The sequence below is a fragment of the Poecile atricapillus genome, chromosome 15 (assembly GCF_030490865.1).
Source record: "Poecile atricapillus isolate bPoeAtr1 chromosome 15, bPoeAtr1.hap1, whole genome shotgun sequence".
Taxonomy (NCBI): Eukaryota; Metazoa; Chordata; class Aves; order Passeriformes; family Paridae; genus Poecile; species Poecile atricapillus.
The window spans coordinates 9,430,738-9,456,346 of NC_081263.1; the positions used below are offsets into that span (position 1 = coordinate 9,430,738).

Sequence of the window (25,609 nt, forward strand, 5' to 3'; positions counted from 1 at the left end):
TGGAGTGTTCAAACACAATTGAATAATAACCACAGAACATGCTGAGTTGGAAGGGACCCATCGGGATCCTCCAGTCCAACTCCTGTCCATGCACAGGACACCCCAGGAACCCCACCCTGTGCTTGAGAGCGGTGTCCAAACGCTTCTGGAACTCAGACAGTGAGACCACTGTCCTGGGGAGCCTGTTCCAGTGCCCGACCACCTTCTGGGCGAAAATCCATTTCCTAAAACCCAGCCTAACCCTCCCCTGACACAACTCCAGGCCATGCCCCCGGTCCTGTCACTGATCATGAGAGTGAAGAGATGGGAGCTGCCGCTCGTCAGGAAGTTGTAAGCAGCGCTGACGTCTCCTCCTTAGTGTCCTCTTCTGCAGGTGGAACACCCCAAGTGTGGCTCACGGCAAGAAGCCACAGACGCAAAAACCCTTTTAGAAACCCGGAACACCCCAAGTGTGGCTCACGGCAAGAACCCACAGACACAAAAACACTTTTAGAAACCCAGAGCCCGGCCCGGGCCGGCTCCCGGCACCGCCCGCGCCGTGCGCAGGCGCAGCGCGGCCCGCGCATGCGCAGCAGCCGCCGCGCTCCGCTCCGCTCGCGCCGCGCGGGGCTGCCCGGAGCCGCCTGAGGAGCGGCCGCTGCCCGCGCCCCGCTCCCGCTGCCGCTGCCGGAGCAGCAGCGCACCGCGGCCGGCAGCGCTCTCGGGGACAGCCGCCCGGCCGCGTGGAGCCTGCGGGGCGTCCCCCGGCTCCCGGCCGGCCTCTTCCTCCTTCCTCAGGGCGGCCCCGGGATGGCGGCGTGAGGCGGCGGCACCGCGCGGTGAGTACGGGCCGGGAGCGGCGGGGGCCGGAGGAGCGGAGGAACCTTGCGAGCTTCGGGGGCCGGGGGAGGAGGGGAAGGTTTCCTCAGGGCGGAGGAGCCGGGCGCTCGCAGCCCTGCGTGCCCCGGGATGGAAAAGGCTTCAAGCGAGCCCGAGCTCGGTGCCAGCATGGAAATAACAGCGCTGTGTGTGCCCTCCCCTGCCTTCCTCCTGCTCTCGGCCACGAACCTCTCGTAGCTGTCGTTAGCGCCTTCTGAAAGGAATCCCAGGCCCGTTTCTCCCCAGACCAGCACAATGCTCTGACGAGCTTTTGTGCAGGCAGCTGGACTGGGGTGGGCCTTGTGGGTCCCTTCCAGCCCGGGATATTCTGTGACAGCCTGTGAATACAGCGCTCTGCAGCCTCCCCGAGCCCCCAAACGTGCAAGTGCAAGAGAAGAGGAAAAACAAGCTCTTAAATGCAGTCCACAATATGCTGAACTCTCCCATACTTCCCCGGTACCGAAACGTTTCAATGGACCTTGCAAGTACTGTCATAGTGCAGTAAGCTTTGTCTTTCCAAACTATAGGTCCTAACTCCTCATAGCTGCCCAGAGAGCATTTTTGCCTTTTCTAATCTGAGATGCGGAAAGCTCACTCCTATCTGGCTGTATTTGGACCTCTGAAGCTTGCTGAAGGCACAAAAAATAGCGAAGATGTCCAAATTAAAACTACTTTTCTCAGGGAACTTGGAATGGGCCTGAAAGTGATGATCTTTGGCAGTAAAACAAAGGCAGAAGGTGGGAATGAGTACCTCTGAAAATTAATGAGTTAGTACAAATGAAAGTACTAATACTCCAGATGACAACTGTGACTTCTGAAATCTCTTCTCACCACAGAACTGGCTGACTTAAGCTTCTGCTCCTCTGATTCCTGAGGATTTCCAGGCCCATTCCAAGCTCTCTGAAAAAAAACCAATTAGTTTTACTTTGGACCTCTCCTCTCATGGGTGGAGGAGGATTCACCCTGGTGCTGTGAGGGCGTTGCAGTCCAGATGGAGTGAGTGCTGCCTCTGGACAAAAGCTAATCCATCCCCCATCAAGAGTGAAGCTCAGAGGGCAGCTTTGGAAGTGTGAAAAGAGTGGCTCAACAGAGAACCTGCACTTTTCACCAAGTGAGTTGCTTTGGCTTGTGTCTAGCTTGAGAAATCAGAGTGCTAACCCCAAGGCTTGGTTAGTAAAGGATTTGTTGCTCTTTTTGGAAACTGCTGTGATTACATTGCACCATTTCTGAGTCTACATCAGGTGTCCCAAGGCATGATCCAAGACTAGGCTAAGGCCTTTGCCAAAAATTATATACTCACTCTTTCCAGCTGAGTCACACCAGCAGATAAAGCTTTTAAAAAAATTGAAATAATAGTGGCAAGGCTAAAAAAAACCCTAGAGAAGCTAATCCCTGCTGCAAATAGGTCTTAAAGTTTGAGCAATTATGGTTCTTGGGTTTACGACAGAGGGTTGGCATCTGGGAAGCTGGTCTGCTGTTGCTTTTCTTAGCTGAACTCTTCAAACTTGTCACTTGATAGTTCTTCATCTCTCTTTTTGTCCCAGTGCTTTAGCTGTTGTGTATTTTTCAGCAGCTGTTTTGGGTGCTATTTGATATTTGAGTTGGTTTTGAACACACCCTGGCAGTCTGAAGCACTGCCCACACACATCAGTTAGTAGTTGTGACAGGGTTTTTGATTAAAACAATTTTAAGCAAACAGGTGAGCACTGTAGGTAAGAAACACATCTCTGAAGCTTACTCTTCAGTTTATGTGCCCTGGATAACTTGAGAGACTTTTATCTAACCAGTGTAGCTTTTCTTCACAAGCAGAGGCTTTGGCTTTTGGGAAAGGGGGAGGATGATACCAGCACACCCCAATAAAAAGGTTACTCAGTGTTTTATTGCAGCTCTTTCAGCTCTCAGCTTGGGACACTCTTTCTGTAACATCTGCTGGGGGAGTTCTCTGTGAACAGCACTGGCTTAAAGGCTGCCTTAGTAAGGTCTGAACAAACTTACCCTTGGAGTGCTTAGGGAAAGCTGGCTGATTATTCTCCCTCTCCAGGGTAAATGGACTGTGAAAGGTACAGACTTGGTATTGACATACTGATGTGTCAAACCTATGGTGCAGAAACACCTTTCAGTGTGTTAATTGCTGAGTTAGTTTGTAGAATCTGAAGGAACAGCTTGCTGGCTCCTCAGATGGATTTATTCCAAAATGTGACTGACCCATTGCAAAGCATTGCACTGTGCTACTCACTCTATACCTGTCATATTTGAAATTTTGTTTCTACTTGGGAAAGGTCTGCTGCTGCCTTTGCACTGGAATTCCAAAATCCTCCAGGCAAACATACACCAGCAGGACCTGAATGTTTTTGGGAGGGAAGATGACAGCAGGGAGGGCAGGGAATGCAGTGGAAGCCAGCTAATAAGCATGTGGAAAAGTATTGGTGCTTGTTTACTAAGGGGTGTGCAGGGAACCTCCCCGGATGCTCCTCTGCCTGCAGGAAGTGGCAGGAGGAGCCTCTGGCACCACATGGGGATCTGACTGGGCCACAGTGGGAGCATCACCAGCTCTGCTGCTGCGGGGTCTGAAGTGACTTCAAGTGGCTCCAAGAGCTGTGGAGGGTGAAAGGAAGAAGTGGAAAGGAGGTGTCAGGTAAACATGAGTGGCCACCAAGTCAGGTGACATGAGCAGCACAGGAGCAGGTTTGAGGATAGCGGGACACAGGGAGAACAAGAGCAACTGGTTGAGGAAAAGCAGGATGCAGTTGTGAAACCAGTCCTGTTGGGTGACATGTTATTATTTGCTCTGGAACATAGTAATCTTTGGCTTGGATTGTGAGGAGGGGACAAAGACAACAAGGTAGAAATCTTTAATTTGCAAGTTTCACCTTGCTTGAGAAACCAGGCAAAACCAAATATTCCTGTGGCTTCCAGAAGGATCTGCCTGTCCTGGGCATGAAGGTGAATGTTCCCTGCTCAGTAAAGAGCTGATAGCAGGAGGTGCTGTTTCTCTTTGATCAATAGAGTGTAAAGAAAACTCACTCTCCATACCAGCTGTACAAAGAATCTCTAGTGAAGAGCACATACTTCACTAGTGGAAAGTCCTTTGAGGGAGATAGAGCTGTAGCAGCCTCCAGTAGTAAGTGCTTTGTCTAGGATCAGCTATGGGATACAGCAAAGGATCCTCAGCCTTTAACTGATTGGTAGTGAAGGGACACGTGAGAATACAAGCAAACTGACTACAGATAAGAAGAGCAACTGTTTGAATGGCTGCTTTTGGCAGAAATCCAAGAGGTTTGCAGGTTGAAGGGCATTGGCATTGAACGTTCATAGTAAGAATAACTACTGTTAAATAGTTCCTTATTCTGCAGTGGTTGCATTGATTGCTACAAGCAACTGGTTCTTGCAGGAAATACTAATATTTAAAAATTAGTAAATTGTCCTGAGATGGCTTTGTGTTTGTAGGAAGTACTCAAATAAAGCTTAGGTGCTTAAAATCAACTCAGTGTTTAGAATGTTATTGTTAAGAGCATTGTAGGAGTGAGGGGGCCAGACCATGAAGTGTGAAGTGTAGCTGCAACACAAATTATGACTATTTTATAACTGTAGTCAGTTTTAAAGTTTGGGGTTAAAGGCTCAGTAGTGATACATGATCCTATTAAAGCTGAGAGATTTGTGACATTTGTTCTGAAAAATTCTAGTTCTTTGTTTTAGCCTTGTGCTAAAACAGACACATTCTTTACCCATTTCTTTACTCTAGAGACAGAAAACCCAAAGAGAACACTCCCTTGCAGGAGCACCAGCACAATGTACTTTCCCCACATAATGTTTGCCTGCATTTTCCTACTAACATTAAAGTAAAATAGATCGTGCTGCACAGGATGGCAGCATTCCCTGCTGCTGACAGCAGAGCCCATTGGTACCTGCAAGACAAGTCTGACTTCAGTGTTCTTTTGGAAGAGAACCTCATGTGGTTTTCTCTTGGCTTTTCTCTGCAATCCCTCATTCTCCCTCCCTTTGCCAGGAAATCCCTTCTGCTGCCAGCAGGAGCCAGTGGAATGTGCTGTTTGTTTACATTCTCACTCCCTCATCCTACTAACCTTCCCACCCCCAAGCTGTAATCCTAACAGGCTGGGCTGAGCCCTTCATCCTTCTGAGGGAGCACTGCTCCATTGAGTAATTGCAGATACAATTGCTGCAAGGAGCTATCCCCACCAGACTCTTCTTAATGGGGGTGAGGCATTTATTGTTTTGAAAGCCATTTTAAATTCTTGAAGGTGTTTATAGTGCTTCAAAGGAAAAAACAAAAGCACACACTTAGTGTCATTGGGTGGTTGCTAAAGGTAAGAACAGGTTTTCTGGACTTGTAGTGTGCTGCTATTCCTGCCTGGGAAAGCCCTTAAAGCTTTCCAGGTTCCAGAGGGTTTTATAATAATCCAAGTGAGGAAATCCTGTGTTTACAGCACTTATGGAAATTGCCATTTTGAGCCTGTCCCCCTCCTTTGATCTATAGCTGTTTGGCAAGGATTATAAATCCTTAAGCAGGGACTGTCCTCCCCTTTGTTTTACAGCCTGGACACTGCCAGGGGTTTCCTGAGTAGCTTGGTCTGGTGCTGTCCTGCTGGAAGACTTTATTGTTTGTGTGCAGAACAATTCCTTACACTAATGCTTCCTTAACACCTCTCTGTAGCACCAAATAATGATTGCCCTTCAATTGCACTTCTTTATATCGTCACTCAAGCCTTCGGACTGTGTTGGATCTGTGTGTGTAGGGAAGGCTGTGTTTCCCATTTCCACCTCTCCCTTTCTGTTCCTTCACTATGCTAAAAGGGTCTCACTTGTTAGCCTGGATAAAGGCCTGAGGAACAGAGCACACAGGATACACTTGTATACCAGCATTAGCTGATCCTGTTCCCAGCTAAGTGGTTCAGAAAGCAGGAAGCTTTCCACCAGCTCCAAGACATGCCAGAATTTAGTACTGCGAGTTCTACCATCAGCATATGATGCTTGGGAGTAAATGAAGCTTTAGAAGAATGACAGTTGATTTTTTCCATGTATTTCTCTGACAGTCTGATATTTTCCCCTCCCTACAGAGCAGCCTGCCCTCCAGAGGAGTTGCTGTGGCCTATTCTGGAGCACATCTGACTGCTACTACCAACAGGGGCCCCAGCCAGCCACGATGTACTGCCTTCAGTGGTTGCTACCTGTCCTGCTCATACCCAAGCCCCTCAACCCAGCATTGTGGTTCAGTCACTCAATGTTCATGGGATTCTACCTGCTCAGTTTTCTCCTGGAACGGAAACCTTGCACAATTTGTGCCTTGGTCTTCCTGGCAGCTCTATTCCTCATCTGCTACAGCTGCTGGGGGAACTGCTTCTTGTATCACTGCACAGGATCCCAGTTGCCAGAATCAGCTCATGATCCCAACATAGTGGGCACCTAGAAAATCATAATCTTCCAGTCTGCTGAGGGCTCTTCTTTTGCTTTTAAAAAGGGGGTGGGGCTGGGGAGGAGGGGGGTGTCAGGTATGGGACTGGAGTAAGGACAACCTGTTTCCTGTAACTGTGCGTGGACTGGAGTGGCAAATTCTTCCCACTCTGCCTGTGAAATTCGACTCGTTTACTGTGTGAACTCTGGCAGCACCACCTGCTTTTTTAGAAGCAGAAGTCTTTTTTTTTTCCTTTCCCGTATCACCGGGAACAGACACCAGCCCTCTCAACTGAGACCTGCTGGAAGCCTGAGCTGCTGGCCCCTGCCCAGCTGGGAGTGCTGGAGTTGTGTCGCTTGTCTGCATTAGGCCACGGTGGCCTAACTCGGGGCTCTTGGCCCACTGATCCTGCTTGAATAGTTACAAGATTCTCTCAGTCTCTCTTTGTGGGGAGCCAGCCTTCCCACCTTGCTGATCAAGGGCAAATGCAACAGCTCACAGATGGACTTGGCCAAAAGCTGCTGAAGCCAGAGGCAGTTGAGTCATCTCCTCCTGCTCAGCCTGCCAAAGAGATGTGTGTACTGCTGAAGTGCTTTCTGAACTCTGTGCTCCGAGATCCCAGCCTGAAAGCCTCAGTTATGCTACTGCTTTTATAAAGCTTGATGGGCAGTAGAGACTGTCTCTTCCCCTCCTCCTTCGTGTCCTGGGTTTACCAAGGTATTGACTGTTGGGAGAAAGAACCAGCATGCTGCAAGACACAGGGTTTTGGAAGCCACTCAGCTTTACCCTACAAAACTCATGCTGGCCCAAAAGGCTGGGTGTGGGCAGGACAGGAGAGGATCCATGAGGAGGAGGCATGGCTTGAAGCAGTAAATGCTTCTGCCGTTTTCAGAGATAATGGTTTTGGGCCAGAGGTGACAGAAGGTGCTGGTGCTACTGACTAGAAAAGGGCAGAAGCTGGAAAAATGCCAGGAGTCTCCACCTTCCATGGCAGAAGGATGTCAAGAATCCAATGTGATGGTGGGTCAGGCCTGCAGCCTGGGGTGGAGGTTGGTTTGTGAGAAGACTTAGAGGTTGACACAAAACACTTACCTCTAAACTTTGAAGGTTTCCATCCCCTTTGCCATCTGTTTGTCTTTCCTTCAGTCTTCTGGTGGAGAGCAGCAGAAGTGGCTGTTGCTGTCCTGAGGCAGTTCAAGCTATGAGGTTGTGAAACTTCCAGAGTATTGTTTGTTCATTGCACAGCTGTTCAAAATGTTTAATAAAGCTTTATAAACTTTGGTCTATGGCCTCCTGCCCAGCATGATGCATTGGCTGCTCATTGTGGATGCCTTAGCCCAGCAATCACGTGTCTCTGCATTGTTCTGTTCCCAGCACAACAACCCCAAACAGTCTCCAGCAAGAGGCAGAGCCTGTTTGCCCTGTAGCTCCCAGTACTGGCTCTTCTTGACTGTTTAAGCTGACCATGGGTTGACTGGGAGCTGGACTGGCAATTCTTAAACAGCCTCATCTCAGAACCAGAAGCAGTTCCCGTGTCCTGTGTATCTCTGCACTTCAGTGACAGATCCCTCTTTTTCTTGCTGTTTATGAAATGAAACCCCTGGAAGCCGCTAATCCCCAGTGCCCACAGTGGAAGTGTCTACTGGGTGCCTGTGTGGTGTAAGCCCATCCCATGACACCATGTCATCCCAGCCTGTCCCTCTGCTCAGGGCAGCCCAGCTGCCACCAGCCAGCCAGGGGGACACACGTGGTGCTGTGAGCCCTTCCCCAGCCTTGGCCATGCCCCTGTGTAGAATGGGGAGAGAGACTATGGGGTCCAACAGCACCCAGAAGCACCTGAGAGTGTTAAAGGGTGTGGGAGCTATGTTGCTGGAGCTGAAACAGGCTTGGTTTTATCCCTTGCTCTGAAGACCAAGTCCAAGTTGGAAAGAGTTCAGGGCATAGTATTGTTTACATGATTAAAGAAAAGCATGTGCCACATCAAAAATAGATGTGACAGCTCTGTCACCTGTCAGGCTGAGGGAAATCCCAGTAGCTGTCACATCAAGTCAGGCATAAATAACAAATAGAAGAGGGGAGGGTGCTCATTGCAAGCCAGGACACAGCTGTGCTCTAAGCAACTTTTAAGTTTCAATGTATTTAAGCTAATGCACTCTGTTCTGTCAAGGGAACACTTCTGTTGCTCACTAGCCAAGTTGTGCTTCACAGCAATTTAAATAAGTGCTAGCCACAAATCCAGACAACCCTTTGGATGAGAGCAAGCCTTGGCTTTTTGTGTAGGGTTCAAGATGTACAAGGTACAGCTTACAGGTACAGCCTGTACAAGGTTACAGCTGTGGGGTCTTGTCTTGTATGAAACCCAGCTCCAAAAAGCACTTCAAAAGAGGGAGGCTGCAGGATAGCTTTCAATGGGGTAAGAAGCCTCCCACCCCTACTGCAGAAAAGGAGCACTCTTTGATATGCACACAGCCCTCCCCAGCACACTCTCTTACCCTCTTTAGGGCCCTGAGATACTATCTTCTTTGTAAAGATAGAAAAGTCAAGCAACTTTGTCAAGGTCAGACAGAAAGCCTCGGGCAGAAGGAGGAACCCAACCAAGTCTCACATCCCATGCTAATGCCTGGTTCATCCCTCTCCATAAAGAGACTGTGAAAAACATGCCTGTGACTGCAGAACAGGTCCAACCCGATGGCTTCTGAGCAGCAGCATCACAGCTTCCCTGCCTGTGCACCACAGATGGGGCTGGACAGACACAGCCAGAGTGCTCAGCCAGGCATTTGCCAGCTACATGGAAAAATGCTCACACGAGATGTTTGTCCCTTCTCTGGCAGAAGAACAGTGGGGTGGCTCTGTCCCTGGGTATCCTGGGGGCACCACGGGGTCTCTGTGTGGGGACTGCACAGATGGACAGCTGCACCAGTGGCTCAAAGCAGTGAGGTTTAGAACATAGCCACTGTGTTGTGCCAGGCCCCACTGAGCCTGGACACTGCCCGCAAGTGTCACTTGATACTTTGGCACTGAGTGAGTCTCATCACCTTGCTGAATTAGTGTCCATCTGCCTGATGCTCCCTGGGTACAGGGAGCTGGAGCCTTAAGCTGTTCCTTTGTCTTTCCGTATGAGGGAGAGATAATTTTCTTTTCTAGGTCACATAACAGATCAGTGACACAGCAGGGTCAATAAAGGAAAAAAAAACAAAACAAAAGCCAGCCCAGGTTCTAATCCTTAGAAACAAATGCAGCTTGGCTCAGGCAGTCCTTGGACTCCTCAGTACAGCCTTAGGGTCCAGGGGCTTTTCATACTCCTCCTCAACCCTTCTCAGGTAGAGGGAGCATACCCAGGATGAGCAGCTGGAAAGCACAAAGTTTGCCTTTTTTGTGGAAGCTTTAGATCTGGCTGATATCCACGACAGTGCCTCATCTTAGGATCTGACACTCAGCAGTTGAGCTCTCCAGCACTCTCAAGGTGCAGGTAGGAATTAGCCTGCACTTCCAGTATCTGCCTCTCATCCAGGGATCTTGCCAGGTGATTAGTGCCTCCTGGCTGGACTCTCTTCCTTCTCACCCTGAGACAAGCTCACAACGTGGCCTTACAAACAGCAGCAGCCAGAGGTAAGAGGTTGATCCCATGGAGGAACTATTTGGGCTGGAAGCACTGACCAGTGGGCTCAGGGAGGCAGCCAAATCTGGAGTCACAGTCCCCTTGTCCCCTCATGCTATCAGCCAGGCTGGTCCAGCCAATCTCCTGAGCTAGGCAAATCACAAACATCGCTCAGGGTCACAGGAAGCCCTGCCCTGCAGCTTTTCTCTGGCACCAGGTGGTTTCCCAGCCGTGGGAGGTAAGCTGCAGTCAGGTAAGGACTTTAGCCCTCCCCTCCAGAGCCTGAAGATTAACCCTTGGCAAGAGGGTTTTGCTACTCTTCCAGCAAAGGCAAATCCTTGTAGCAGGGCAAGGGACGACAAGATGGCTCAGGTGCCACCCAGACTTGCTGCTGGAGGGGATGAGATCCAAGGGACAACAAGCTGCGCCCTCTGAGTGAACACATGTTGGCAGCCTTCTGTCCATCCCTTGTTACCAGTGAATAAAAGGCACTGTGGGAGCTCTGGTGGCACTGCCAGCAAGACCTGAGAGCCTGAACAGGGGGACAGTCCTGCTGTGAGCCAACCCTTTAACATACAGCACCCTGCCCCTGCCCCAGGAGACCTTCTGCTGCATTTAGGCTGTGGGAGAGACCCCAGACCCTCAGCACAACTCAGGATTTACAGCTCAGGGCTGACCCTGTGTACTCAAAAGCATTTATCCTTTAGGAGTCAGGACTCCATGTTCTTGGGGAGTACCACTGAGCTTTGGGTAAGTGAAGGGGATGTTCAAGTCAAACAACAACTCATCCTCGCTGTTTTAGAGCCCATTGCCAACACAAACTGCACAGCACAGGACCCTTGCCTCCTCGCTAGAGCTGTGCAGGGGCAGCCACTGCCCCACCCTAATACCCTCTTAAGATGCCTCAGCTGCCACTGAGGCTGAGGACAAGACAGGGAGAGGAGGAAGCAAACAGTGCCATAGGCAGGGCTTGGAACTACTAAATCCAGTCCCCTCATCCCCTGTACACAAACCACCTCAGTTCCTCTGCACTTCCCCAGAGGTCAGGCTGGACAGCAGCACTCTGGCCTCTCCCAGCACCCACCTCCTCCTCCATTTCACCCCCCACGGCCATCCCATTCTTAAACAGCAACACCAAGGTGCAGATCTGAGGGCTGGAGGAGCCACGGCCTCAGCTTCCCTCCTGGGGTGACCTCGCTGGCCCACCCACAGCCCACGCATTGCACCAAGGGACCTGCACACAAGAGATAATCCCTCAATCTCTTAATTGTTTTAAAGACAAACAAAACATAAAAGCATTAAACTTTTAAGGTGATAAAACTGAGCCACCAGTCTGAAGAAGAGGGAGCAGCCCGACTGGGGGGCTTGGGGCACTAAAGCCACCCCAGACTGTGATGATGACGATGGTAGTGGTGAAGGAGCAGCAGCAGCATCCACTCTGAATTTAGAAAACCCCCTACACCCAGAGCTGTGCTATATGCAATTACTTAATCACCCGAGTGAGAGATCCCAATCAGCACCCACTAATTACCTTAACACAGCAGGCTTGTTTCTTAGAGCTGCCGATAAAGCAGATTCTGCTGAAGGGAGGCTGCCCCTGTCCTGCTCCCCCCAGCCCAGCCCGGCTGGCTTCACTCAGGGACACCGTGCCTGGATCCTGGCAGCACCAGCACCACCCCTTCCCTTCACACACAATGTGAGAGTCCCGCTGTGGCAGTGTGTCCCAGCCTGGGGGGACAGGGAACACCCCCAGGGCCTGACTGCAATGACAGTGTTTCTTGCTTTTCCTCCAGGAATGCTGGAGATGCGAGACATGGCCCTGATCCTGTGCTGAACCACGAGCCTGTCTGGGGAATGGCTCCAGCAGCACAGAAGCCCCACCAGACCCCAGAAGCATCTTCCAGAATAAGTGTCTGAAGCACCAGGAGCTTCACATGGATACTGCACATGCTCCAGGCAGCATCAGCTCCTCCAACAGGAATGCTAAGGAGCTAACAAGTCCTCTCATACACAAACTACACTTCTTTTTGTGAGGTCTGTTTGTATTTAATTATCAAATAGCAAAGTATTTACATCAACGTTAAGAGTTTCAAAGCATCTCCACCCCCCCACCACCCACAAAGCTGGACCTTTTCAGGTTTTTTCCAAAGTTTTATTATTATCCAAAAAAAAAAAAAAAAAAAGAAAAAAAGAAAAAAAGAAAAAAAAAAAGAAAAAAAGCTAAATATTTTACTTAGACACCAAAAAAGGCAAGTGAAGGGAGCTGGGGAGAGAGACACAGATCTACATGTTCTCTGCATAGTCAGTTGGAGATCTTACAAAAGACTGTGTAAAAAAATTATAACAGCAGAGGAGAATGACTTGTAGGGTTTTATGGACCCCAGGAAGCCAAAGAGCATCCTTAGGTGGAGTCTCCCCTCTGGAGTTTATTGGCTTAAAAAGTAAACTGGCAGACAGAATGATGATGGAGGGGGAGCTCTGAATTCCCAGGGCCTCCAGGTCATGCTGGCTGTGGTGGCGAGTCCAGTGACACTGGGTCCCACCACACAGAAACACGGATGGACACACAGACGTGGACACACAGCCCCGTGGAGGAGGGGCTTTTCTGGGATTGCCTTACTGCCTTCTGCCCTGAAGTGTCCCCAGCACATCTCCTTCACCAGATCTTGCTGAAAGCCTTGGGGAATTAAGCCATCCCGGGGTGCTCCTTGCACCTGCTGCCTTCTGGAAAGAGCAGGAGGCTGCTCTTGCCAGGTAAAACCCTTCCTGTCCTGCTGCACCCTGCAGATGCATGGACAACCAAAGGCCTTAACATGTGTGCCTGCCTTCTCTCTCCCCAGCTTCCAGACCAAATCTGGTTTCTACATGTTACAGTTGTAGAAGGTTTCTCCCAAGGATAGGGATTTGTATAATTCAGGCAGAGCTATGGCACAAGCCACCCCTTGGAACAGCCACCAGGGGACAGGGTGTTTGTGGCAGCTGCCCATCCCTAAAGGCTGAAAACATGGGAAGACCCAGAACACTGAGGTTTAGGGAGTTCCTGCCCAGGCAGAAATGCCAACACAGCAGACTTGCTATGAGGGGGGGGAGGGAGGGAGAAAAGGCTCTACTCCCAAAATGATTTTTAAAAAAATCCATTAAACCAGCTGATGCTCTTCAAGCCAGCATGATCTCTCCATACTGCTGAAGAACCTGTTCAAACTGATTTTAAATGTTTTACTCATTAAAAAAGGAGCCACCAAACAACCAACCATGTACTTGGTTCATAAATAAGTGGCTGGGTCAAACTACACCAGGGCACTGTGGGAGTGGGTGAGTGACAGTGGCTTACCTGGGTCCTGCTCTGGTGGAGATCTGGGGCAGGGGTTTTGGCTACCTCCTGCCCATGTTTGGCTCCCACACAGCTTTTGTAGGACACTGGCACTATGGCAGGGGCTGCTGAGGGGTGAGCTGGGTCTGCAAGGAGGCTGTGCCAGAGGCAAACTGTCCCAAAGGTGATGGGGAGACACAGAAAGCCCATTGCCTGAGGACTGAGAGGAGGACAGCCACTGGCTCCCCGCTCTGGGTCCTTCCCTCCAGCACTCCTGCCCCACAGCATCCCCCAAGCCCCCAACCCACCGTGCTCCAGGAGAGCATCCAAAGACCCCCAGGTCTCTCTGAGCAAGGGTCTCTGGGACCCAGGAGGTGAAGGAGTGAGGCTTTGTGAACCACCATGGTGAAAGGTTTCCAGCTGGGTACAGCCACAGGAGAGGGAAAACTGACACATGCAATGAAGTCAAGGTGTGGGACAGTGCAGGGATCACTCAGGGGTTATGTACAAGCAGGTGCTGGGTGGGAGAGGGCAGGGAATGAGTGTTGCCCTGCTGAGGCCAGGGATCAGCCCCACGGGATGTGCGTGGGACAAAGCTAGGCAGGAATAGCCACCCAGAGCTGAGACACGGCTGAGGCCTTTGGGAGCGAGCAGAGGGGAGATGAGGATGCAAATGTGGCACAGCACTTCCAGATGGGGGTATGTGGCTGGGGATGCTGCATGGGGACTGCTGCCTGGAAGCTGGGACACCGTGGGTAGAGGGAAGGCAGCTAAAAACATACCAGGTGGACAAAACCATCTGTGAAAGTTGAGTACTTCCTCCAAAACATTCCCACACCCAGAACAGCTACATGGGCCATGCACCCAGGCACCACAGTGGCACTGGATTTGGTGGCAGGGCCAGCCCAGGGGACTCTGCTGGTGGGAAAGCTGGTGGCAGAGCTGGGGAGGGTGGCTGGGAGGTACTTCCCAAGGGTCTGGCTGGAAGACCTGGAGCATGCGGTGGGAGAAAGCTCAGCAGGGTGAGGTCTCTGCTGGCATCCCCAGTCCTGCTCCCCAGAGAGGTGAGATGTGTCCCTTGGGGGAACAGACATAGCTGGAAGATTTGATTATGTGCCCGGGTGCTCTGATGGGAAAATGTCGGCCACCAGAGCCTGGAGCTGTCACATTTCAGAGTCCCAGAACCCACCAGCTGTTAAGGTCATGGTGAGGCCAGAGGGACCACCAGAGTTCTGCTGCCATCCCATGCTGCCACCACCACCCTGGCACATCACCCCATTCAAGCCAGCCTGGAATTGTGACATCCCTGTGGCAAAACACCCCTGCCAGCAGCCTCAGGAGAGCCAGAGCCAAGAGGGAGATGGTGGGGAGGGTGAAGGGGCAGGGAAATTTGTGCTGATTTATAAAGGGGTTGCAGGAGACTGGGACCATGTGTCTGAGGTGGGGTGATGGCTGTCCCCCAATTCCTCCTGGCTCACCCCAGAGCTGTGGGGGGAAAAAGTCTCCCAAAACCCAGGTCTCTTGGCAGGAGATGCTCTGCTTGCCCTCCTGAGCTGGCTCTGTTGGTTCCCACAGGCTCCTCTCGCCAGCAGAACGGCGCCACTTCGTTAAACACGGGCCAGAAGTCTTAATGAGCGATGGGGGCTCCCCTGGCTGCATCTGGAGATAATGCCCTGTCCTGCTCCAGGGCTGCTCCACAAACACAGCCCCTCAGTGGGGAGGCCAACCCTCGGCGCCTCGTGGTGAGGACAGCAGCGTCCCTGGTGCCAGGAGGAGCCCCACGTCTATAGGTTCTCTCCAGGCTGGTACTGGGGCTCTGTTGAGGTGAAGTAGTCCTCCAGGAAAGCCTGCAGGTACTCGAAGGTGGGTCTCTCCTCCGGGTCCTTCCGCCAGCACTGGCACATGAGGTCGTGCAGGGACTCGGGGCACTCGGGCGGGCAGGGCATGCGGTACCCCCGCTCCACCTGGTCCAGCACCTCCCGGTTCACCATCCCTGCGTGCGGCCAGAGGAGACATGGCACTGATCAGAGCTGAGCCAGTCCTGCACCGTGCCTGTCCCAGAGGGGACACCACGGGTCTTGTGCCAGGACAGGCCTGAGGGGCAATCCCAGTGACCCAGGGAGACAGGGACCCCTGGCCTAGCAGCACTTTGTCCCTGTCACCTTTGTCCCTGTCACCTTGCTCTAGTCTAGGGACTAGAGCAGGACAGGGTGGCTGGGACGCTGCATCCTGGCCAATATCCGCTCACCCCAGTGGGGCAGGATCTGACCTGGGAAGAGGCAGCTCAGGGGCAAGCACTGGGCATGGACTGCTGGTGTTGGGCACCACAATGGGGACGGGGCCTCTGCCAGCAAGTGCCAGCCCTCACCTGGGTATGGCACTCTGCCCTTGGTGGTCAGCTCGGTCAAGAGGATGCCAAAAGACCAGACATCTGACTTGATGGTAAACCTGCCGTACAGAGCTGCTTCGGGGGCCGTCCACTTGATGGGGAACTTTGCACCTGGATGGAGAGGCAGGGTGAGGAGGTGCCTCCAGGACCCCTGTGCAACCAGAGCCACATTCTGGCTCCAGGCACAACACACCGTGGGGACCAGTGGCCACTGCTCTGGTGCCAGCAGCCCTGGGCACTCACCTTGCCGAGCCGTGTACTCGTTGTCCTCGATGAGTCGGGCCAAGCCAAAATCAGCCACTTTGCACACCAGGTTCTCCCCCACCAGGATGTTTGCTGCCCGTAGGTCCCGGTGGACGTAGTTCATCCTCTCCACATAGGCCATGCCAGATGCGATCTGTGGGGACCAGCACGTGGGGCACTGTGGCTCACAGGATGACACAAGGGTCCCCGGGGACAGCCTGGCACCACTAAAGGGATCAGGCCTGCAGAAGAATCCAGCTGAGGTGTGGGAAACACCAGCTGCTCAAGAAATGCCACACAGACTTGGGTTTGCTGGCCAGGGAGAGCTGGCACCAACAAGAATGGGCAAAGTGATGGTCCCAGAGTGCAACCCTGCTCTGAGCTGAGACCCAACAGTGACATCCACCCAAGCGGGGCTGCAGAGCACCCCAGTGACCTGCCTGACCAGTGACAGCCACCACAGCCCAGTGAGGGGCTCAGGCAGCCAGTGTCCCCACAAGGAATGAGAGAGGCCCGGGGATGTGCAAACCCACCTGAGCAGCCATATCCACAAGCTGAGGCAGCCGCAGGTACTTGCCCATCTCACCCTTCAGGAAGTCCAAGAGGCTCCCTGTGAGGAAGACCATGGTCAGAGTAATCTGGAGGAGCAGAGCCCCTCAGCTGCCCCCTCGGTGTCCCTCCCGTGCTCACCCTTGCTCATGTACTCGGTGACGATGTAAATGGGCTCCTCTGACACCACAGCGTAGAGCTGAACCAGCTTCTCGTGTCGGAGCTTCTTCATGACCTGGGCTTCCTGCAGGAAAGCCTCTGGGGACATGGTGCCAGGCTTCAGTGTCTTGATGGCCACCCGGGTGGTGCCATTCCAGGTCCCTGTGGCACAGGACATGCTGCTCAGGACACGCATAAGGGGCAGGGCTGTGTCCCTCCCCTGCTCTCCTGCCCCACCACAGGCTTCAGGCATCTGCAGATGGCTGGGGACAGGATGCAGGTGGTGACACAGAGGGGACAGCAGGGTGGGAATGATCCTTACCCATCCACACCTCTCCGAAGCAGCCCTGTCCCAGCTTGACCTCCAGCCGCAGCGATTCCCGGGGGATTTCCCAGGCATCCTTGGCAAGGCCTTGGGTCTGGGGCTTGGACGTGGGGCAGATGTTGGTGAGACGGTGGCACAAGCCATCAGCATGTTCTGGCACAGGAAGGGACACAGCAGGGTGACACATGGGTACTTAGGCATGTCTTTACTCCACACCTTTCCTGTAAACACCTTGGGGACCCATACTCAAACCCTCACCCTCTGCCCTAAAACCCATCTTTTCACCACAGTCCCACAGCTGGTTTGGTGTCCCCCAGCACAGCGATGACTTCCCAGCAGCACCCACCCTGCAGCGAGGGCAGGGACAGCACCCAGAGTGCCACCCAGACCCCAAGGGAACCCACATGGCTACCCACTGGAGTAGTAGGCCACCAGCTGCTGCAGGCTGTTGAACTGGGTGCGGGAGGTGATGTAGAAGCCGCCACTGTCCAGCTTGCGGATCTTGTAGTGCTTCACGTTGAGCCCCTTGGCGTTGTCAAAGTCAGACACAGAGAGGCAATAGGCACCTGTGGGCAGGACAGAGGAGCTGTGGGAGATGTGCCAGGGGTGGGTGCTCCCCATGGGGTCCCACTGTGGAGGAGCATGGCTGAGGCAGGACTGGGCACGGAGGTGCTGCCTTCACCCAAAAGCAGAGGAAGGGGAGCAGCTCCTGGCTGCACCAGCTGGCACCAGGTGCCAGGGAGGAATGGCACAAATCCCCCAGCTACAGCCATGCCACACTATCACAACCTCCAGCTGCCCTCTGCTTGCACAGCAGCTCTGCCAGCAGCCATCCTATGGGATGTGCTAACGGGGGGAGAGGAGCAGGCAGAGCCAGGCTGGGGGGAGCTGCTGACCAACAACTCCTCAGTGTCTCAGAGAGGAGCTAAGGGGCTGCTGGGCCCAATTCCCTCCTGCATAAATCCCACCACAGGCATTGCTTCAGGAGCTTGGCTCTGCTCTGCCCACATGAGAACAATGTGGTGTTGCTAGGCCACAGATAGCAGAGGGGAAGATTTATGCTGCTGCTTGAAGAAACTGCTTCCATCAGAATAAAACAAGTAAGTTCAAGGCATAAAACCAGAAAGGGATGTCAAGGGGCTTTTCCCAAAGGTGCCTTTGGAGCCAAACTAAACCAGGTAAGAAACATCATCCTCAGATGCAGTCAGACCTCAAAGATCACAACTCATACTTTTAGAAGTGTCAGACTTGAAAGAACTAAATTCATCATTCCCTCAGCCTGGCTGTCCAGGAAGCACATGTTCAAGGTCTTGTCACTATACAGGGACCAAGTGGAAAACCAAAAAAACATCTAGCTGGGGGTGTACCAAAACCCAACCAAATAAATCAACAAAAAAAACAGGAAAAGAGACCATCCTGCCTGGTGGTCTTGCAAGAGTTGGTGAGACCTCTGCCTTCCACCCTCCCATGAGCTGAACCAGCTCTGTGAAGGGCACTCACTGGGTAGGCAGTGGTGGGAGAGAAGTGGCCACATCCCTGCAGCCCACGGGCTCAGTGGTGTAACAGAGCATTTGGCACAGACACGCCACTGGTGATGTGATGGCAACATCAGCATTGGCTCCCTGGAGACCAGCACCAGCAGGAGAGACTGAGGGGACTCAGGGTACCCCCACACCCCCCAGAGAGGGTCTCCTCCAGGCCAGCAATCCCCCCCAGCCCTGCTCACCTTTCGTGGTCTCGCTCTCCCGGACCAGGAAGGTCCCTCGGGGGTTTTCGGGGTTGAGCAGCAGCCGCTCGGACTCCCGGCGAGTGATCTTCCCAAAATACCACCTGCAGGAGAAAGGCAGAGGCTCAGCACCTGGCACTACCCCCCTCCACTGCCTGCCCAAGCAGGGGGCTCAGCCCTGGCCCACCCACTGCAGGTTTGGGAGACCAGGGGCTGTGTCTGGGCTCGGGCACCTCGCTGTGTGCCACAAACAGCCTGGGCTGGGCATCACCTCTCTACCATCAGGGCTGGAACCTTCCTGCCACACTTTCAGCTAGACCAGGTTGCTCAAAGCCCCATCCAAACTGGCCTTGAACACTCACAGGGATGGGGCAGCCACAGCTTCTCTGGGCAACCTGTGCCAGTGTCTCACCATCCACAGGATGAAGAATTTTTTCCTAACATCTACTCTAAATCTCTCCTCTTTTAGTTTAAAAACATTCTTCCTTGTCTTTTCACAGGCCTTTCTGCACATGTAAAACATCTCTCTCTTCTTTAGAATCCCCTTTAAGTTCTAGAAGGCTGCAATGAGATGTCCCTGGAGCTTTCTCTTCTCCAGGCTCTCCATAAAAACCAGACCAAAAGCATCCACGGCCCTGCTATGCCACCACTCACCCCTCCACCATGCAAGCACGCTGCAGCACTGCATTTATGGCTTTAAAGAAAGGCTAGTTTGCACATTCAAAGGGGAAAACTAACAAAAAGGAAAAATCCAGAGGGCTTGGAGGCTTCTCCCAGGAGCAGGGCAGGGGTGGAGGGGGAGCGCTGGGGGTGTGCTTGCTATCACTTGTCTATAAACTGTCTAAAAGATGGCAATTACTCTTCAGCCTGGATGGAGTCTGAGGGCGCGACATAGTTACTGGGGATGTAGCCCGTCTGTCCTGTAGTGAGGGAATGAGCCAGCCACCAGTCACCTTCCCTGCAAGAGAACCAAAACACACTCAGTGTGAAGCCAGGAGCCCCCCAGCCAGCCCCTCGCCCGCCCACAGGCACCGGGGGAGGATGAGCCAGCACGGAGCCCCATGGGGAAAAGGTGCAGCCCCACAGCCCCCAGCCCCACAGCCAGACCCCAGCCAGGAGTGCTCCTGCTGCCAGCCCCTGCCCGTGGCTCTGTCTGGGTGAGCTCTCGTTACTGGGACCACCCATCCACATACAGAAAGCTTTAAACCTGAGCCAGGCAGGGCAGCCAGCAAGCCAAAATAACTTTGGAGCCACCTGAATGGGAAGGGTATCTGGCTGGAGGTTGGGGAGGCACTGGGGGTCCTGGCAGCAGGGAGCAGCAGGCAAGGGGAGGGACAGGAAACGTGGAGAAGCGACAGAACGATGGCAGCGATGGAAAAGAACCAGGAAAACCCAAGGGAGTTAGTTAAACACAGGCTGCAGAAAAGCAGCAGGACAGGGCTGAGGTTTGGGCAGGGACTGAGCTCTGCCCATCCGTGGTGTCCAGCCTGGCTGCAGTGGGATCTGTCCAGCCCGAGTGTCCCATTCACAGCCCCTGAAAGGCTGTGGCCCCAACCAGGAGCCTCCTGCTGCCCCAGTGAGGGCACAGCCACGAGTGAGGCTCCTTGTCCCTAAAAACCCGTGGCTGAGCCACCATCTGTCCTCCTGCCCTGGGCACAGCGGCCCCAGGTGTGCCCCCAGGAGCTGGAGGGTGCTCTGCCCTCCTTCCCTCCGGCTCCCACTCCGGACAGGGCTGGAAAGGACAACAAACAGAAAACAACAAGAAGACGGCAGGAGGTGGCTTCCCCTTCCTGCAGACAGCAGGGCTTTTCCTCCCACCACCTGCATCTTCTTGCCCATCAAAGACAGTCACAGAATTCATCCTGACCACAAGGGAGACGAGGCTACGGGAAAAGTGCAGATTCGTGGGAACGGCACCGTAAGGATACAAGAACTTGGCAGGACAATCTCCGCAAACATGCTACAGAAAAACACCAACAACCTCACTCACCACTACAAGGATCACCAAACCACATCCAGACCCATCCCTGACCCTGCAGACGTGTAAACCTCCATCCTTGCTCCAGACTCACCAGCTGCTTGTGACCTGTGCTTTTCCCAGCTAAACCAGTGATGCTTCAAAGCACTGGCACAACCCAGCCATTGCCCCCAGCCCCCTGCAATGCTGTCAGTGTGGTGGGGATGGTGGGGACCTTCCAGGCATCTCTTCCTACTCATAGAGCTGGGCTCTGCCCCTGGAACAGCCTCACAGCAGCCCTGGATGACATTTTAGCTTCTTCCAGCCCCAGCACATCTCTCGGTAGGCAGCTTGTGCTCCTCAGCCAGGGCTGTTGCCCCAGTCACCTTCACTGAGGTGGCTCTGAAGGGACAGGAGGCTGGTTGGGCTCCTTTCCCACAGGACCAGAGTAAACATCTGCTTGAAAAATGCCCAGCTTTTGACTTGTGGCTTTATTCCAGCTTGGGCTGCAAGGCTGCAAGCTGGGAATTCAGCAAAACAAACTATTCCAAAAATGTCTCAGTGGGGAAAAAAATAATAATAATCATCATCATCAAAACAAAGCATTTCAACAATTCCCTGCACAGTCTTACCCAAAATATCCCGCCACATTCCAGCTGGCTGCCTGCTGACTGGGAGGAGACTTCTTCCTACTGGAAATGGTACCACAAGAGCCTTTCTACACTGGGTGGATTGGTAGGATGACCCAGAGCAGGGAGGTGAGCGATTTGGAGGCTTCTTGTCTCACCCTGAGCAGTCCCAGCCTCGTCAGAGCAGCCAAAACCTGGTGCCACCCTGCAAAGTCACCCTGGCCATGGGCTCCTGCTGTGCCCAGCACCCACCAGCCCTTCCTGGACTGAACCCAAGTGCCCTCCCTGCAGCCCCAGGGCACTCACTGTCCTGCCAGGGAGACCAGAGCAAGGGGACATCACACATCTGTCTGTTGCTGTCCCCAAAGTGCAGCAGCCAGAGCTGTTCCCAGACTGTGTGAGCATCTCTGGGAGGTCATTGACAAGAGTGATTCACCCCTAAGCACTGTACAAACTGTCCAGCTTCCTCCACCACCTCTCTCCCTGTGGACATCTCACCCACACAGGCACTGGGAAGGTTGGCAGCTGCATCCTGCACTCTCCACCAAAGGACTGCATCACCAAAAAAAGCTCTTTTTCTCCTCAGGATGCTGCAGAGCCCATCACAGACTGAGCCTTCCCTCGGACTGAGCCCTTGACAAGTAGCAGTAGAGGAAAAAAAAAAGTGTGGAAACCCCAGAATTGATAAAAGGTGTAAAGAAAAACCCCTCATACATGGCCTGATCTGGATCCCCATGGGCAGAGCTCACTTTGCAACAGCTGCAGAACTCAAGCATGGAGCTCACACACTGCTAAGACTGAAAGTAAGAAGCACCAAAACTCCCAAATCCAGGCTTTTTCTGCAACATTGAAACGCTGCACATCCCAGACCTCATAGATGAAACAAATCACCATTAACAAACAGCATTGAAACAACGAGAACAAGGATCAGATTGAAAACATGTTTGTGCCACATTGCCCAAGCACTGCAGGAGAAATTTCACTCCTGGGATGTTCCCTCGTCTTTCCACCCTTTGACTTTGCTGTTTTGGGTGCCCATGTTGGAAGGCAGCAGTGGAGGGGGAGCAGGAGCTGCACACCCTCGGCACCCTGTGGCAACTCCATAGCTGGGGACATTGGGGACATTGGCTCTGCCAGCCAGGCTCTGGACTGTGTGTGCCTCCTGTCAGGACAGACCACACATGGGGTTAACACAGGATCATTTTTAGGAGCATCTTCCAGCTGGCCATGCTGCCTTGCACGTGATGGATGTGCTGTGGTGACCAGGATGAGGAGCAAACCTAAGGAAATACTTGAATCACCAGAGCCACTCATGAAATATAAAAGTAAAGATTAAAAAAAAGCAAAAGAAAAATGCAAAGGGCAGGGGGGAGTGGAGAGCCAACTGGAAAGAGAGTGCAGAGGGGAGCCACACATGGACAAGGAAAGGGGACGGGTTCAGAGCTCCCAGGTGCAGACACAGCTCTGGATGGAACATTTCCCCAGCATGGGAAGGGACTCCCTGCTCCATTCTGGTCACTCAGAGAGGACAAATGCAACCAACCACAAAACCATCTGGAAACCATCTCCTCCCAGCCCTGCTCCATCCAACCTGTCCTTAGAGTGGGAAGCAGACAGACTTTGATCATTTAGGTCATTTATAATAACAGTAAGAATGTGCAATACACACCTGACATCCACTTTTCTCCTAAACGACAGCATGGAGGGAGAGAAAGAAGAGTCAAGAGAGAACGTGAGACCAGAGACAGTGTGCAAGCACAGGGAAAAGCACCCATGAAGCTGAGAGATGTTCCCAGGCTAACGAGAGGGAGCCGAGCATGGATGGGGATGGGACTGGTGGGGACATGGCTCTGTGTTGGAGGGCACAGAACGGCCAGCAAAGAGAGGACGTGGCTTGGTGACAAGGCTGTGAGGCCACAGTGACCAGCAGCAGGGCCAGGAGGATGAGGAATCAGGCAAAGAACAGCTTTCAGTGTCAGTGTCCTTGGACAAGGCACCGTGTCCGTGTGCATTTTGGCACATCTCTCTGGGCTCCCATGCCTGGGACAGCTGGTCCTGCTGGGCTGGGCTGGGGGTTCCATGGGAGGGACAGAGGTGACAGCTCACCCCGTGGGCTGGGCTGCAGGGACAGGGACACTCACGTGTTGTTGACGATTTGCAGGCGCTCTCCTTTCTTGAAGGACAAGTCTGTTTCGGTCCGGGACTCGTAGTCGTAGAGGGCTACGAAGGTGGTGACTCCCCCTGTGACAAAGAGCACTCAGGAGGGGCACAGCTGCCACCACGGAACAGTGCCGGGTCCCCGCCCCAGGGACATCCCCTCCCACTGGCTGATAACACAGACCTGCTTCTCCCCCGAGCCCAGAGTCCCCCAAAATCCCGAGACCCCAAGGAGCTGGACACAAACCCACCATGACCAGCCCGGGAGCCTCCCCACCCCTCCGAGCCCAGCCCACACGGACCAGCCAGCGCCCCGGCACGCTGCGGCGAGGTGACCGTGTCCGAGGTGTTGAAGCCTCCAAAGAGCTTGGATTCAGCAGCCATGGTCCCGAAGGAGCGGCTGGGAGTGCGGTGGGCGTCGGGAGCAGCCGCCTTGCTGGGTGTCTGCGAGGCTGGGTAACCCCCATGGTGGGTGTTTTCCGTGGGCTCCAGGCTGCGCCGGCGCTGGCTCGGGTCTTTGGGCTTGCTCTTGCTGCTCCCCATGGTCCCGGGCTGGAGGACACACAGACATACAGAGGGCTTCTATTATTATTATTATTATTATTATTATTATTATTATTATTATTGTAGTTATGATTGTTAATAAGGAGTTGTTTCCCAGGACTCGAGTGACAGATGCCTGCCCACCAGGAAATGAAACAACCTCTGGAGTCTGTTCAAGCAGCAGCTGCTGGGCAGTCTGGCCATCCTGCCCTTGCCCTCGGATACCATCGCCCCTCATTAACACCAAGACACCTCCTGCGTGGCTGCAGCAGCCAGTGAAACTGCCAGGACGGGCTCTGGGAGCAGAGGGAAGCTGGCTGAGCTGTGGGAGTGCAGAGCAAAGCTGCTGAGCATGGAACCTGGACCTGTGCTGAGACTGTGGCAGCTCTGGGGCCAAGCATCTGCCATGGGACACAACTCAGTCCCCACATGTTTCCTCCTACACATGAGCTTCTACAAGGATGGGGATTTAAGTACTGAAGACAGACCTTTGAAGTTCAAAACATGCAGCCAACAGAATAAAACTTTAAATTAGGTGCAGTTTCAGGCAGTTTGCAGCTAAGGACCAAGGGATCTCTCCTTTATATATAGTCAAATAGTTTATATATAGCCTTCCTTTCCACTCAAGACCACGCTCTATAAATACCTTCAAGGTAATGACACAAATGAAGGCAGGGAATTATTTGCAGTCTCCAAAGATGGCAGGATACCCAGCAGTGTCCTGAAGCTATGGAAGGAAATATTTAGGCTAGATCATGCATGGCAGGAGGGAAAAGGGAGGTGGAGACAAGCAGGGAGGAGAGTTTCTCTGATAAGAAAACAAGCAGGGAAGCAGCAGAGGAGGCAGCTGCTGCCCACAGGGCAGACCTGGATGCAGCCATCCGTGAGGCTTGGGGAGGGCTCAGCCTCATCCAGCAGAGGCTTTTTCTAGCCCAGCTTTGGAGAGAAGCTCGGGCCAAGCCCCCCAGAGCCATGGGCAGCCCCAGCAGCCTGCACAGCCCCAGTGAAGCCCTTGGCTCTTGCTGTGGGAAAGCTTAGGGGTGCCAGGGACAAGCTGCCCCCTGTCCCACTCATCTCCCCTCCCACAGCAAGGGCTTTGACTGACGATCAGGGCTTATTTCCCAAAAGACACAGTTTCCATCTACTGTTTTCCAGCTCCCACACTGCACAGAGGACCGGCAGTGTCCTTGTGTGACCCTGCTGGCAGGCTCAGACCCTGCCATGGTTTGGGAAATGTAATAAACTGATTTTTTTGTGCTGGGTATGACTCCAGCAGCCACTCCAGTGGGCAGCAGAGCTGTCCTTCCTCCTGTGGATGCAGGTGATGAGGAGGGACCATGCCTCTATCCACCACAGGACTCAGTCCACCCATAGCTGTGCCAGGCTTTGGGGGTCTCAGAGCAAATAAGGATCAGGTAAGTGACTTGCAAATGGTCACTTCTGGCAATCCAGAGGCAGATCCTGCAGCCAGGGGGAAGGAGTCTGTCCCATAAAAAACTGCACTTTAAAAGCTTGTTGCAGTAGAAGCAGAACTGCAGGGGAGAGCAAGACCTGAGGAGTGGTGATGACAAGGATCCCCCACCTCCCTGTCCCCAGCCAGCCCCTTGCTCACCTCTGCCCGGGGCTCTGGCACCCGCTGGGGCTCCCAGGATGCCAGTGGCAGTGCAGAGAGAAAAGTGGGAGCATGGCAGGGCTGTGATCGTGTGGCTTGTGACTCCCCACGGGACCGTGAGCAAGCGTAGAGCTGCTCAGAGTT

At 53.2% G+C, this 25,609-nt stretch overlaps 2 protein-coding genes across 2 annotated transcripts in view; one reads left to right on the forward strand and one right to left on the reverse strand.

Moving 5' to 3' along the window:
* Positions 1-560: 560 nt before the first annotated feature.
* Positions 561-7,549, forward strand: BLCAP (BLCAP apoptosis inducing factor). The gene is made up of 2 exons (XM_058850359.1): positions 561-818; positions 5,934-7,549. Exon 2 carries the CDS (start codon positions 6,020-6,022, stop codon positions 6,281-6,283), a length of 264 nt encoding a protein of 87 aa, XP_058706342.1. The 5' UTR covers positions 561-818; positions 5,934-6,019; the 3' UTR covers positions 6,284-7,549.
* A 4,357-nt stretch (positions 7,550-11,906) lies between these two features.
* Positions 11,907-25,609, reverse strand: part of SRC (SRC proto-oncogene, non-receptor tyrosine kinase) — a 28,492-nt gene continuing 14,789 nt past the window's right edge. The window contains exons 2-12 of the mRNA XM_058850706.1: positions 23,613-23,862; positions 23,295-23,394; positions 19,427-19,525; positions 18,568-18,671; positions 17,258-17,407; positions 16,839-16,994; positions 16,499-16,678; positions 16,342-16,418; positions 15,809-15,962; positions 15,545-15,676; positions 11,907-15,169 (exon numbers count right to left, since the gene is read on the reverse strand). Of these exons, the coding sequence (XP_058706689.1) occupies positions 14,961-15,169; positions 15,545-15,676; positions 15,809-15,962; positions 16,342-16,418; positions 16,499-16,678; positions 16,839-16,994; positions 17,258-17,407; positions 18,568-18,671; positions 19,427-19,525; positions 23,295-23,394; positions 23,613-23,853 (1,602 nt within the window). The 5' untranslated portion in view covers positions 23,854-23,862 and the 3' untranslated portion in view covers positions 11,907-14,960. The remainder of the gene's footprint in view (positions 15,170-15,544; positions 15,677-15,808; positions 15,963-16,341; positions 16,419-16,498; positions 16,679-16,838; positions 16,995-17,257; positions 17,408-18,567; positions 18,672-19,426; positions 19,526-23,294; positions 23,395-23,612; positions 23,863-25,609) is intronic.